Source organism: Mytilus californianus, unplaced genomic scaffold (assembly GCF_021869535.1).
Source record: "Mytilus californianus isolate M0D057914Y unplaced genomic scaffold, xbMytCali1.0.p SCAF_30, whole genome shotgun sequence".
Classification (NCBI taxonomy): Eukaryota; Metazoa; Mollusca; class Bivalvia; order Mytilida; family Mytilidae; genus Mytilus; species Mytilus californianus.
In genome coordinates, this window is record NW_026262680.1 from 170,528 (window position 1) to 183,766 (window position 13,239).

The window sequence follows — 13,239 nt, forward strand, 5'->3', positions numbered from 1 at the left end:
ATTCGTTTGATGTGTTTGTTTTTTTGATTTTGCCATTTGATTGGGGACTTTCCTTTTTGAATTTTCCTCGGTGTTCAGTTTTTTTGTGATTATACTTTTTCATTTTATTTTCAAAACCGTCGACTCCAAACAGGCAATTATAAATCAAATAAATCATATATAAATATACTAAATAAATTAATGATTTGGAAAAATTCATCAGATTTCAGAATGCAATTAGGTTCTATCCGGGCACTCTGGTTCAAAAACTTGGTTCCATCCAGGTCTTTTGGTTATGAACCCTGGTTCTATCCGGGTTCTTTGGTTCGAAACCATGGTAACTGGTTCAACATCCGGGTTGTTTGGTAATAGGAACCCAACTTCTTGGTTCTATCCGGGTTCTTTTCTTATATTCCCGTTGAACTTTGAGAAGATATCAGCAAGTATCCGAATAAAGAGATAAAGTAGGTCAAAGACGCTTATCTTGTTTTATATCATTTATACATTTCAGCAACGCCGGAAAATGAAGCTGTAAGGTAAATACCTTTTCATTTTAATTATTCAACATGGGAAACTGGACAAAAATATAACATCGTATATATTTATATCAACCCAACTATACAGTATATCTAACATCCGTTTTTAGAATCAGAGTCGTTCCGTTTTCATTTAATCCATTTTTTATCATCATAGAGCTGTTTCAGATGAAAAAAGAAAAGCACTTTTAACTTATTATTTGACATCTATAATGAAGAACTAACAACTTATTAAGGCTACCATGTTCAGATCTGAGAATACTTGCAGTTACATAATGCAAGTTTGAGTGTAATAACAATGATAGAGATTAAATCAGAATTCATCCATGACACGAAATCAGAACATACACACGGGACATATCACTAACATCAAAGGAACGGTGCTTTTATTGTATTCACAACAATGCCTTCAACTCTCACATCACTAACCTTACCATTAGATAATACTATGGTGAACTGAGGGAAACACATGATACATCATAAAATTGAATATTATGTCCAAAAAAATGCAAGACATAGAGATGTATACGAATGAAAGTTATGATAGATCCGAATTTTATTCAGACTGCACCAATAAGAAACCATAGTTTTCTTTAATTTATTTAACTTAAACTATTAAATCAGCTGCAAGATTATTATTATATGTACGCCTACGTTGCATTAAACAATGGAAATTAACAATGTATATTTATATAAACGATCAAACTTGTAAATAAATGAATAAATAAATAACGCTCTTCAAAACATACAAAAAACAGTTCATTCATTATGAAAAACTAATTGCATCAAATTACATCTTGTGTTGAAGTGAATATTCTTGCTTAAGTTTCAGTTTTGAAATTATCTACTCAAGATAAAACATGTCTGAATTAGGACTGTTTATAATTGTATTCGTAATCGATTAAATCTAGCATGATACATAGGTTCTGATGGGCAGATCTTGATATCTTTTTAATCCTTAATCAAAGTTAACTAGCTTAAGATTGTTTGTTCAGTTTCTACAGTTATGATGTAATTAAATTATCTTTTATTGTCAGTATTATTCAATAAAGACGAATAACTTTTCTGAAGGTCGTTAGCCATTCCCAGCATGCTCTCGTTTTTAAGTGCAACGATGATATCATCAAGATAAGCTTCATCGGCTGCACGTTTCTTCCAATCCAGTAGACATTGATACACTTGCTCTACGACGTCATTTGGATATCGATAGCAGATCTGATCAATCTTTACTTGTGCTCGTGTGACGTCATCATAATTAGCTAAAAGAAAAAAATATCAGTTAGAAAAGTAATGGCTCTCAGAAATGACAGGTGTCACCAAAAACTATTATAAACTTTTTTTTTTCAATTTCATACCGAAAACCGAACCAAAGGTCTACAACAGCTTTATTTTGATAATTATAACTTTTTTTCTCATCAATTCTTTCTTGCAATACTATAAGATTCACCCCTTTCTTTTGTTTCGGTTCACATGAATCGATCTTTACAGATATGCATCATCTTTTGCTGTTACAATTAATTTCGTATATGATATTTAAGCAGCGGTATACTACTGTTGCCTTTATATATTAAAATCGCATGAAGGTTGACACATCACAGATGGATATTTTACACTGTAAATAATGGTTTCATTACGTTTAGAGTGTTACTCGATTTACTATATTTTGCTCCAGTATTAGTCTTTATTTTAACGAGCACATCATATTTGAACTAACATTGGCATACTTCAATCGATGAACATTGTGTTATGTTTGTATGGTGTTTTCTGTTGCATTGTACTTCTGAATTTTCAGTTACTCACACTGCCTTAATTTGTCTCTTTGAATGATTTGGGTGTGGATTTATTAGATCTACTAAACAGTAAACTACTGTTGTCTCCAATTTGATGGCTGTTTTTTGAAATGTTTGTTTATGTACAAAAAATAAGAAGATACTATACAAAACCCATTGGTCAAAGAAAGATACAGATAACCATGGCCAGAAAAAAAAGAAGAAAAAAGAAAGCATAAATAACACACAAACGACAACTCATCAATCAAAGATCGAACATAACAAATAACAGGGAAAGAACTCATGTGTTTCGGTAAGGTAAGCAGTAATTCATCATTAGTGGCATGCATCGTATTGCTCCTGTCATGTATACATCAGGAGACAAGTAGAATTTTGTTACTGTCATTAACAGGAAATGAGAACCAATAACGTAGTGATCTGTGAAATAAATACTCTACTAAATGTTCACGTCACCCTTCTTTTGTTATTAATTGTTTTAATTAAGCGCAATAGTACTTACAAAATAATGTTCTTATAACTAATTTCCATTTTTGTACATTTATATTATTGGAAACTGTTTTGAAAACGGCAAGCCATTCTTTTTCTTTATTTCTTTCTAGGAATTCATGGTCTCGCTCCGAATCAGTACATCTATTAGAAGGTAGTTCAGAAACCGTTTCGGTGGCATTTGGAAACTCTTTTGTAGATTCATTTGTCTTTCCACTTTGATCTAAAGAATGTTCATACAATATAAAATAACTGCAGATGATTTTTACTTCTCTAAAGGTGTCAGTACGACTAGGAAGAGATATATTCAATTAACAACACTAAACACAGATTTCAAATTAGTACTTCAAAGATTTTTCCAGGTACCGAATGTAACATTCTAAATTGCATTGAAAAGAGAAATATTTAAATAACTAGTTGGCAAAATAAAACCCTAAAATTGTTAACACAACAGAAAGATCTAAATTGCTGGACGGAATGTGAATCAATTACTTAATGAAATACCAAACTCCATTTCTTTGCAAGAAGGTCAAAATTTGAACTGATCTTAAAATGCAATGATGAGGAATTTTTAACAAATATGATGCACCGCAGCATTCATTTCTAGTAATGTAATGAACATTTAATTGAAACTATATTTCGAATTCCTTTTTCACCAAGCCTTCTCATTACTTACAATTTGGAAGAAGGCCATGTTCATGTGTAAATCTGTATAAAATTTGATACACTTCGATTGGATACTGACTGTTCTATATACAACCATTCAAATACACGAAAGTGAAGGAATGAAAATACACTCATCAATTATACCACGCTCGTAATTTTGTACGCAAGACTAGCATTTCGTCTACAAAAGACTCATCAGTGAAGCTCGAATCAAACAAGTAATAAGCCAAATTAAGTACAAATTCGAAAAACATTGGGGATGCAAATTCCGAACGGTTTTGCCAAACACAGCTGACTTAATCTCGGATAATTCCTGGGGAAGAATATTGCATTTCGAGCAATGCAAAGTTTTGTAAATAGATAGTTTACAAATATGATATGTCATGTCAACCCCGTGAAGATATATTCCTTTTAGATCCACGATATTGTAAGTGGGAATATACAACTTTACATATCTAGAATATACGAAACATAATTGTTGATATTTGTTGCTATGAAAATTCCAATAATGTAACGAATCAAACTAATAATCCTTACCGATGGTAGACGTCAATAATCCAACTGAAACCATATCAAATTTTGTACCAACTTTTTTAATCTCTGATGGATTTCTGGATTTCGATGACCTAATTTCAGACAAAAATAGCAATTGTAAAAACGGTCATGTCAAAAGTATAGTTCAGTGGAGAACTTGAAATAATCACAACATTATGACGAACATATATACTACCACAATGATTTAAAGTATTGTTTTGTCTTTTTAATGGGGGGGGGGGGGGGGGGGGGGGGGTTGACTTAAATGTATATATATACACAAAACTGATTACTGCTGTGTCCAGTAGCACGTGTTGAGATAGCAACTGTGAACAATTACTTTGACACAAATCTGATTGTTTCTATATGATTTTTTATTGATACAGATATGGATTTTTATTCTGCTACGTAAAAAAGGTGTTTTTCTATATTAATTCGGTTTTACTTTATCTGTTATATTAACAAATATTGAAAGATCTATTAATGAAAGCTGTATATCAATACCTATTAACAAATAATGAAAGCTATTTACCGATCCCTATTAACCCATTGACTTACAATAAAGATAACAAGTTTTTCAAATATCCCTGTCGCCAGAGTAAAACCAGTCCAACAGCCAACGCTACTATTATACATATAAGAAGTGGTAAAACAATCTCCAGTATTAAAATGTTTTCTGAAAAATATGAGTTGTACAAAAGTTAATAATAAAAACTTATTTCAGATACCACGCACATAATTAAGTACGTCAGACACTCGTTTTGTCTTTATTGTCTTCCTATCAGTGGCGCTCAAATCAAAACAGTTTGAGGGCAAAATCAGTTACGATACGAAATCAAAAAGCTGTGGAAAAAATCCAAAAAGTGTGACAAATTTAAGGTCATCTATGCCTGGCGGTATAAAAACTTTAGTACTTCGAAAGGTTTTAACATTTAACATAAAAGAAACATCTAACGAATAATGCATTTTCTTACACTTTTATTCCATTAATCCAAATCCAAAGACGATAGTTGAGTCCTTAAATGTTAAACTCCTCCAAACATGCATATGCCTGACCTAAATTAGGAAACACCTTTTCGGTCTTCTTTATATGTATTTTTCTCTAGGTAAATTTTGTGTTCATGACAGATCTTTAGTACTCTTTGTTCTAAAAGACTAGTGTTCTAGTGACAATGGTATAATCACTTGTCTATGGTTGAACGAGTGGCTTGAATTTAAAAAAAAATATTCCTTTCAAATTAAAAAGCTGGTTTCTAATTTTATTCATCAGAAAAAAATAAAATAGTGATACCTTTATTCTCACAAAAAATAACCCTTTTATTAAATCAAGTAAAAGTGTGCACATTGTAGCATAGATCAAATTTATTTGTTCAGTGTATGCTCACTGTGTTAATATGTCTTTTGATTGAGTTACTCCATTTCAATTGATATTTTATAGTGTGTCTTTCTATGTTGTGATTTTACACTATTGTTTCAGATAAGGGTGAAGGTTTGGTACCATTAAAACGTTTAAAACTGCTGCAATTGTTTGCACCTGTCCTTAGTCAGGAATCTGATGTTCAGTAGTTGTAGTTTGTTGATGTGGTTCATACGTGTTTCTCGTTTCTCGTTTTTTATTTAGATTAGATCGTTGGTTTTCCCGTTTGAATGGTTTTACACTAGTAATTTTGTGGCCCTTTATAGCTTGCTGTTCGGTGTGAGCCAAGGCTCCGTGTTGAAGACCGTACTTTGACCTATAATGGTTTACTTTTATAAATTTTGACTTGGATGGAGAGTTGTCTCATTGGCACTCATATAACATCTTCTTATATCTATATACCTTTAGATATACAAGTATTGTCTTGAATTCCATTACATGTTTGGTCGATGATTTGACCAAATGCACATACAGAACATGACTTGCATTTCTCCTCTGACGAGGAAATGGATGAGTATGTACTACTATTGCAGCGCCTGCACTGTGTGTCTTTCTCGGACGTCCCTAAAAGACAGATTACTTGAAAAAAATAATTTCATTTCCTGTTAACTAGTGTTGTCTGAAAGCAAATGGATTATAATCTATCATTTTTAAAGAAGAAAAACTGAATCTTTTACATATCAAACAGTTAGAGTCGGATGAAAAATTTAATCTTTCGATGTTCTCAGTTGAAATCAATTATTATTATCAAATCTTATCCGTCAGCTGTCACGAAAATCAATATTTATTCGTTGACACTGGTAAATAACAATGCTGATCGCTCTTATTTAGAATTTACATGTCTTGATTGATTTCAACCGCAGTTCATGGCAGTTGAAACTTCAGATTTTGATAGACCGACTCATGTGACTTAAGGATTTATGTATCGGTCCATTCAAGTCAAAATTTCGACTTCATTTAAGAGGATAAACCTATGCTTATGGACATAACGCTATATAACTGGCACATGTGTCTACACCTAATCATATTATTAGTTTCTAAATAACACACATCATTTCAATTCTAAGAATTTCCAAAAAGCATTGCTACAACTAACTACAAGTTTTAAAAACGCATTACTGTTTCAAAGTGTTGTTTCTCTTCAACCAGGTCTACACTCTTAAAATTATTTAATATCTAATATATCAAATGTCAAGTACAATATTACACGAATACAATCTACGAAATCTGAAATCATCTTTAAACCTAAGCAAACAAAACATTCAAATTTTTAAAAGTGCGGCATTAAATTTAAAAGTTCTATCAGATTGGAAATAATGTTCAGCGTTGCGATGTATGTTTTTTTGCGCTATATAGAAAAGAAATAACAAAATATCTAGTTAACTAAAGCTCTGACGCATTTCAGCACTGACTGTCAAGTACTGCTAAACTATTTTGCATTTGTTAATTGGCCTTCTCGATCTAATTCTGAAAGACCAACAAAAGTGGTTATCATTTTTAAATATATAATGTGAATACCTTGAACATATACCCCCTCTCCAGGAGGACATTTGCTGTAAGGGACACATATCCATTCTCGACTGCCTTTAGAGTGATTATAATAACCGTTTTTACAGCGACATGTTATATCTGTTGTTGCATTGCACTGGTGTGTAATTACGGCGTGATGATCTACACAGTATGTACCACAACGCGCACACCTTATAGCTCTGCTGTGTTTACTGTTATACTCGCCACTTGGACATGGCTCACACAATGCTATTGTTTTGTTCACAAAACAATCTGATAACTTACGAAATCCTGGTCTACATACATAACACGTCAGACCATTCGGAGCAATGTAAGTAGAATGTGGTCCATAATTATTCGACAATTCTTTTCGATATCTGTGTAAAACCGCACCATATTTTCTTCCACTAATATATGGATTGGTAGGAATGTCTGGTGCTATCTCAATTTGCTTAATAGTTTGGACAGAATAACCACCGAAACACAGAATTATTATTACTATTTGACCTTTTCTCATCGTTTGTTGTCAACAAATTTTATCTAAAAAAAAGTTAAAATTAAATCATGATTTTTATTGTCCTTCTTGCAGTACCGTCTAATTATCGAAAACACTATAGCTGTAATAAAGTATGTTATTCTACAACTACTATAAAATTGTATAGTAATTTTAATTTCAATTTAGGTCTTTAAGGTCGCATTACATGGAATGTAAAAAAATAAGTTAAAACATTGGTGGCAAGGTATCTGATCAATGAAACAATAGTTTAAGTAACTGAGATTTTTAAAGTGTGTATAAGGTTACACGTGACAAATTGAAAATAAGATTTGAAAACACTATTTTTAGCTTCAAGAGGAAAATAAACTTGTCCAATACGTCTTCATCTTCAAAGCCTGACCCTATCTCATATATTAATCGGGGACTTTTTTATAGAAAAATAAATTCATAGAATTATATTCAAATGCTTCATACTTCAAGGTTAAATGACACAACGGATGTTTAAACTGAAATAAGTTAAATATCCTGAACACTATCAGTTAAATGCGCATATAACACCTCTATGCTTGAGCCTCTATGATACTTTTATTCTGTTTATGAGTATAAGGAACACAATTATTCAAGAAACTATGGTGTATGGTTTGAGCTCTTCGATACTTCACCAAAGGCCTTAAAAACCGTCAAAATGAAGAATAAGAACACCAACAGGGTTTTAACTTTATCATAAGATATATATTTAAGCAGTTGATAGGTTGCTGCCTTATTTACAAGCATTCCTTTTCTTGTCTTTTCAAATACTAGTAAGGAAGATGCGTGATATCAAACTATTAATTGTCATAATTAGCCTGTTTACAAAATACAAAATAAAAACAAAAACAATTGCATATTAAGTTCAACTTACTTACAAGTGCTATACAGTGTTGATTGTGTTACTGAACAACAATATAAATATTTATCAACCCTTTATTCACAGTTGCCAAAATTGTCCGCGCCTTGTGTCACATGACAAAATTAAATAGATCATTCAATTTAACTTTATGGTATCGTAAAATGAGAAAAACCCCTTTTCTATTTATAGAATCATATGGTTAACAATCTGATTTATACAAATGTATAAGCATAAGAAATCACGCTGATAGTAATTTACCGATTTTCAAGTCTCAAACTAATATAGAAGAGACAAATAAAGGTAACAAACAAAGACTGAGTGGAATAGAATGAACCACAAAGCAAAGCGAGTCCATGTATGTCGACTTGTTAAGCGCCTCTTGCTATGCCCAATAAAATGGTCACAAAGGTTAAATTACAGATCAGACAACTATTCTACTATCTAAAGAAAGTACACCGCGCAAACATGTCTCTAGTAAATTAAGACATCAACACATCGTATCCATCAACCTATTCGTGATGGTGACCGTAAAATGCATGTAGTGTCGATTTACATAATTCTCCTTCTTAACTCTGTTGGAGCCTGTTTTATCTGTTCGTCATTTTAACATTTTTTACTCGAGCGTCACTCATGAGTCTTTTGTTGACGAAACGCGCGTCTGGCGTACAAAATTATATCTTTGATGAGTTTATCTGGAACAGTTTATGTGTAAAGAGAACATCCTGTTTATGAAGTCCGTATGGTGTGAACACTAAACATGCACCAGCATAAATGTTTTTCAGTTGTGGTATTATATAGTGTAAATTTTTAGTTATTCATACGAAGAAAAATGCGGTCTCCATATGTCTCCCAATATGCAAAATATGAAATTAGGGGGAAACAGTAACATTACTTATTGATACATAAAAGTAAAAAAAATATCAAATAATGACATTTCACATAAAGGAACAACATTATTACGCGCCAGAAAGTGACATGAAAGCGCTCCCATTTGTACTAGACTGAAACAAGCGAACAGTCCACATGGGGCTTTTAATACTTTTCGATCACAATATTATGAAAACAAGCCGATTTGTTCTCACTCTTTCTTCTACATGTCGAACTTTGTGGGATACAAGCAAATTCGAACATTAAAATGTCAACAATATTCAGGGGAAAATGGCACAAACTCTCATAGAATGGAAAAATAAAAGAAAGATTACAAAACATCTTACGTCGAAACGGTGTTGTAAAAGCCGTTGGTACTAGCAGTTACAGTTCATGTACCCACATTATCTAGTCTAAAGCTAAATAAGCCCACTTATGTTATTTATATTTATTGTTGCTTAAAGGCATTTGTATTACTTATTCTAAGGGTTGGCACAGTAGAAAACTAAATCGAGATACTCAAAAATGAGTTTACCAATGCTGGTTATTTCATACCTCTTTTCTGAAATTGTCCGTTTGCAAATTAAGATACTATTCAGAAACTAAGATTTAAACTTTCTCAGGCAAACTTGATCTTAAATCGATTTGGCGATTATTTTTAGATACTTTCAACTTAGTCGGTTATTATACATAGTTGGCTTACAAATATTCGGCTTTGAGCGTTCTTGATGAATGTAAATTCAGAAAAGCACTTCGGACGCATGAAATTTATAAAGATTTAGTGTTGTTTCCATTTTTTCGGATTTAATCGAAAAAAAATATCATAGATAAATATCTCTCGCCACTTCTCATGGTATATCCAACAACTCCCTAGTTTGGTTATCAAACATGAACAAAACATTTGGACATGCAATAAATGATTAAATCGCTATTTTGTTTTCTAGATTATAGTTACAAGTGTGTTTTATATTTACCTACAGATATAAAGAAGAAGTATTTGACACTGTATTGACAACGGACGCAATAAATATTTACCAACGCTTTATTCTCAGGTGCTAAAAATAGTGTGCCTTACGTCATACCATATAACAAAATGTAATTTACTCGGTCAGCCAGTTGAAGTTTAAATTGTAAATAAAAATACTTCTTCGTTGCGAAGCGAACAAATTATATATATATATACATAACTCGTTTAACATCAGCCCAACAATGTTAGATCTGTAAATTTGCTTTCGCAAATTTTTAGTTCTTCCCTCGCCGGGATTCGAGCTTATGCTACTTAGATATCGTGACACCAAATCGCCTGCACTGTATCCGACGCGCTAGACCACTCGACTACCTAGGCTTCACAAAATATTAAATCTTTCGGTGGCCGGATGTTACCTTTCTTCGTCAGTTTTAATCTAGCGTCGAAATACAGTACATGATATATAAGGTATGAATATATATAGTGCCAAGAAAATTTATATAACAATGTTATAGTAGATCCGATTCTTTACTTCCTTACCGGGGCTGGAACTATACTTTATTCTCTCTAATTTTTGTGGCAACGCCACCTATCATTGCACAACTGCATTATCCTCACCTGCAACATTAGCTGAGGTTTCCTTATTGTTTGCATTAAAGAATAACGATTTTCAAATTTGTATTTAATAGTTTCTGTTAGATATATTAACATACTTTCTAGACTGGGGACGATTTAGAGCTTGATATATATAAATACACCTGTTTTAATCACAAAAGTGGAAGACCGTGTCGGTAGACCTCTGAATATCTTTTATTTCTATGATGTTGGATTAATGTCCCATTAACCCACATCTTTTTGACATTCAAATGAATATTATTGATTATCATTCAAATATTGTAATCCTCATATACTTCAGATTTCATCTATACGGGGCCTCGGTGGCCGAGTGGTCTAAGTAGTCGAACTACTACATCACTAGACTGTCAATACTGAGGTTGTTAGTTCGAGTACCGCACGTGGAAGGTGCGCTCGACTCCTATCTTAATTGACTACGATTGTTAATTTTCCTACCGAAGGTCGGTGGTTCTCTCCAGGCACTCTGACTTCCTTTGCCATTATAAACTGAACGCCACGAAATAGCACAATAGTGCTGAAAGTGGCGTTAAACACCAACCAATCAGTCATTCCATAAATTACCTAAAACATGTAAAACTAAAAACTTTTAAACAGACATATTTCGTCAAGTAAACGGGTAACTTTATATTATCACTACACTACAGATGATGCAGCGAATAATGACAAAAAATAAAACGATGTTAGGAGACAGCTGAAGTCTGTTCAAAATACTAGTTACATTTTTTTTCTTTTTGCATGACATATTTAAAACACGTACAAATGTATACGTATATTTTGGTAAATCGATGTTGCTTTAAAAAAATTAGGAATATACATAGTATTGATGACCGTACTCACTACACTTGTTTCTTGAATAATTTTCATCAAAGAAGAACACAAAGGCTGACTGGGGTATAGACATATGGTAATTTATGGCCTTCTATCGTCCGGCAGTTAAACCCCTGCTAAACAGGATCAATTTGGCTGTTCGGAATGTATGAATACACAGCCACGTCCAGCCAGAATGGAGACATTAAATCCGCATCGTGTAGTATGAATGCCATTATTTTGCAATTTAAAGAATCATTGTAACAGCTCTTTGAGAGGTCCGCAAGTGACCAGTTGCAAGGCACAATTTCCGCCCATATCCAACAAACTCATTTTCCAGTGGCAGTACAAATTCCCTGGCCTTCATCCTGGACGACCTTCTTTGCAGAACCTACCTATTGTATTCATGTTTAATGTGTTCACGTCCAGAACATTGGATATTTGCCACTGGACCTAAGCAAGCAACAATCAGCAAGACGACTATGTAACACGTCTGGTAGTATCCAAAGGGACTAAATAGAAAAAACAAAAATTTCTGAAGTTGACCTCTGCCGAGAAAGTTTTAATCTTAGTTTAAGCAATGAAAGCGCTGTTCCTTTGCTTTTTGTATGTTTTTTTGTTGTGCATTTACTGATTTTGTGTCATGGATGGATACCCTATATCCTTTGTTTTTCTATTATGTACAATCGTCTAGTAAAACAAATTACCTAAAATTGACAAACAGACTCAATTATTTTAATCATACCACAGTCAATGGCTACGTGGAAGGTATCGTTTGAGACTGACAAATTACCAGCAGAATATCGATGTATCATTGTTCCATGTGTTCACCAATATGAGTTACATTCTTATTTTCATTGTCATAGTCTTACAATTTTAAGTGACCCAATTATTAAAAACTAGTGGGTATTTATTTTTTTATGGAATAAATAAAACCATCAAAAAAGTTTCACCTTTGTCGCAGTTTGTAATTTACATTTTAAAATATACTTTAATGCAAACGTTATAATACAATTTTCCATTTAGCGATTCATTGAGAGCGATTTTCTGTTTCTGCTTTCGGTTCATTTAATACCTAAGAAATTAGATTAAACGGTTTCCCCGAATTATTGACAACACTTGTTAAGCATGTACATATAATATGATAAAATGTAGATACCTGTAGAAATGAAAATGAATGAAATGATATATCTGGGAATTCCTTTTCTCGTGTATTATTGTGCATGTCACGATTTACACCTGTAAACGTAAATGATATTGAAACTGTCTTTTAAGTTATTGATTCGCACTTTAAACGGTTAATGTTAAATATATAGTACGATATTAGGTAAGATGAAACATAATAGTCGTAGCCGTCTAAGGGCAACATTCACCCGATGTAGATGCAACCTTTGCTTTAGCATACTTACATTTTAATGACTGGAAATTTACAGATACATGAAAAAGATTGTATCAAACAATTATTTTCGTATATCAGACATGTATCATGAAATATTTATTTCCCATAGGCATCTCGATAGGTGCAACTGATGATAAATTACACATACCTCTTTGTGTTGCTCAATCTTTAGTTTTTTATGTACTGTTTAACTCGCTTGCTTGTCAATTTCTTTTGACCATGTTGTAGTGTAAATTTTAATACACACATGTTTTTATTGTC

At 32.6% G+C, this 13,239-nt stretch overlaps 1 protein-coding gene across 1 annotated transcript; it reads right to left on the reverse strand.

The window, feature by feature from the left end:
* Positions 1–1,099: 1,099 nt before the first annotated feature.
* On the reverse strand, positions 1,100–6,003 carry LOC127736363 (uncharacterized; the record flags this gene model as incomplete). The annotated part of the gene is made up of 5 exons (XM_052246867.1): positions 1,100–1,774; positions 2,805–3,014; positions 3,995–4,083; positions 4,550–4,667; positions 5,811–6,003. Coding segments are annotated over 5 exons (849 nt in total), but the record flags the coding sequence as incomplete, so codon positions are not given.
* Positions 6,004–13,239: the final 7,236 nt, after the last annotated feature.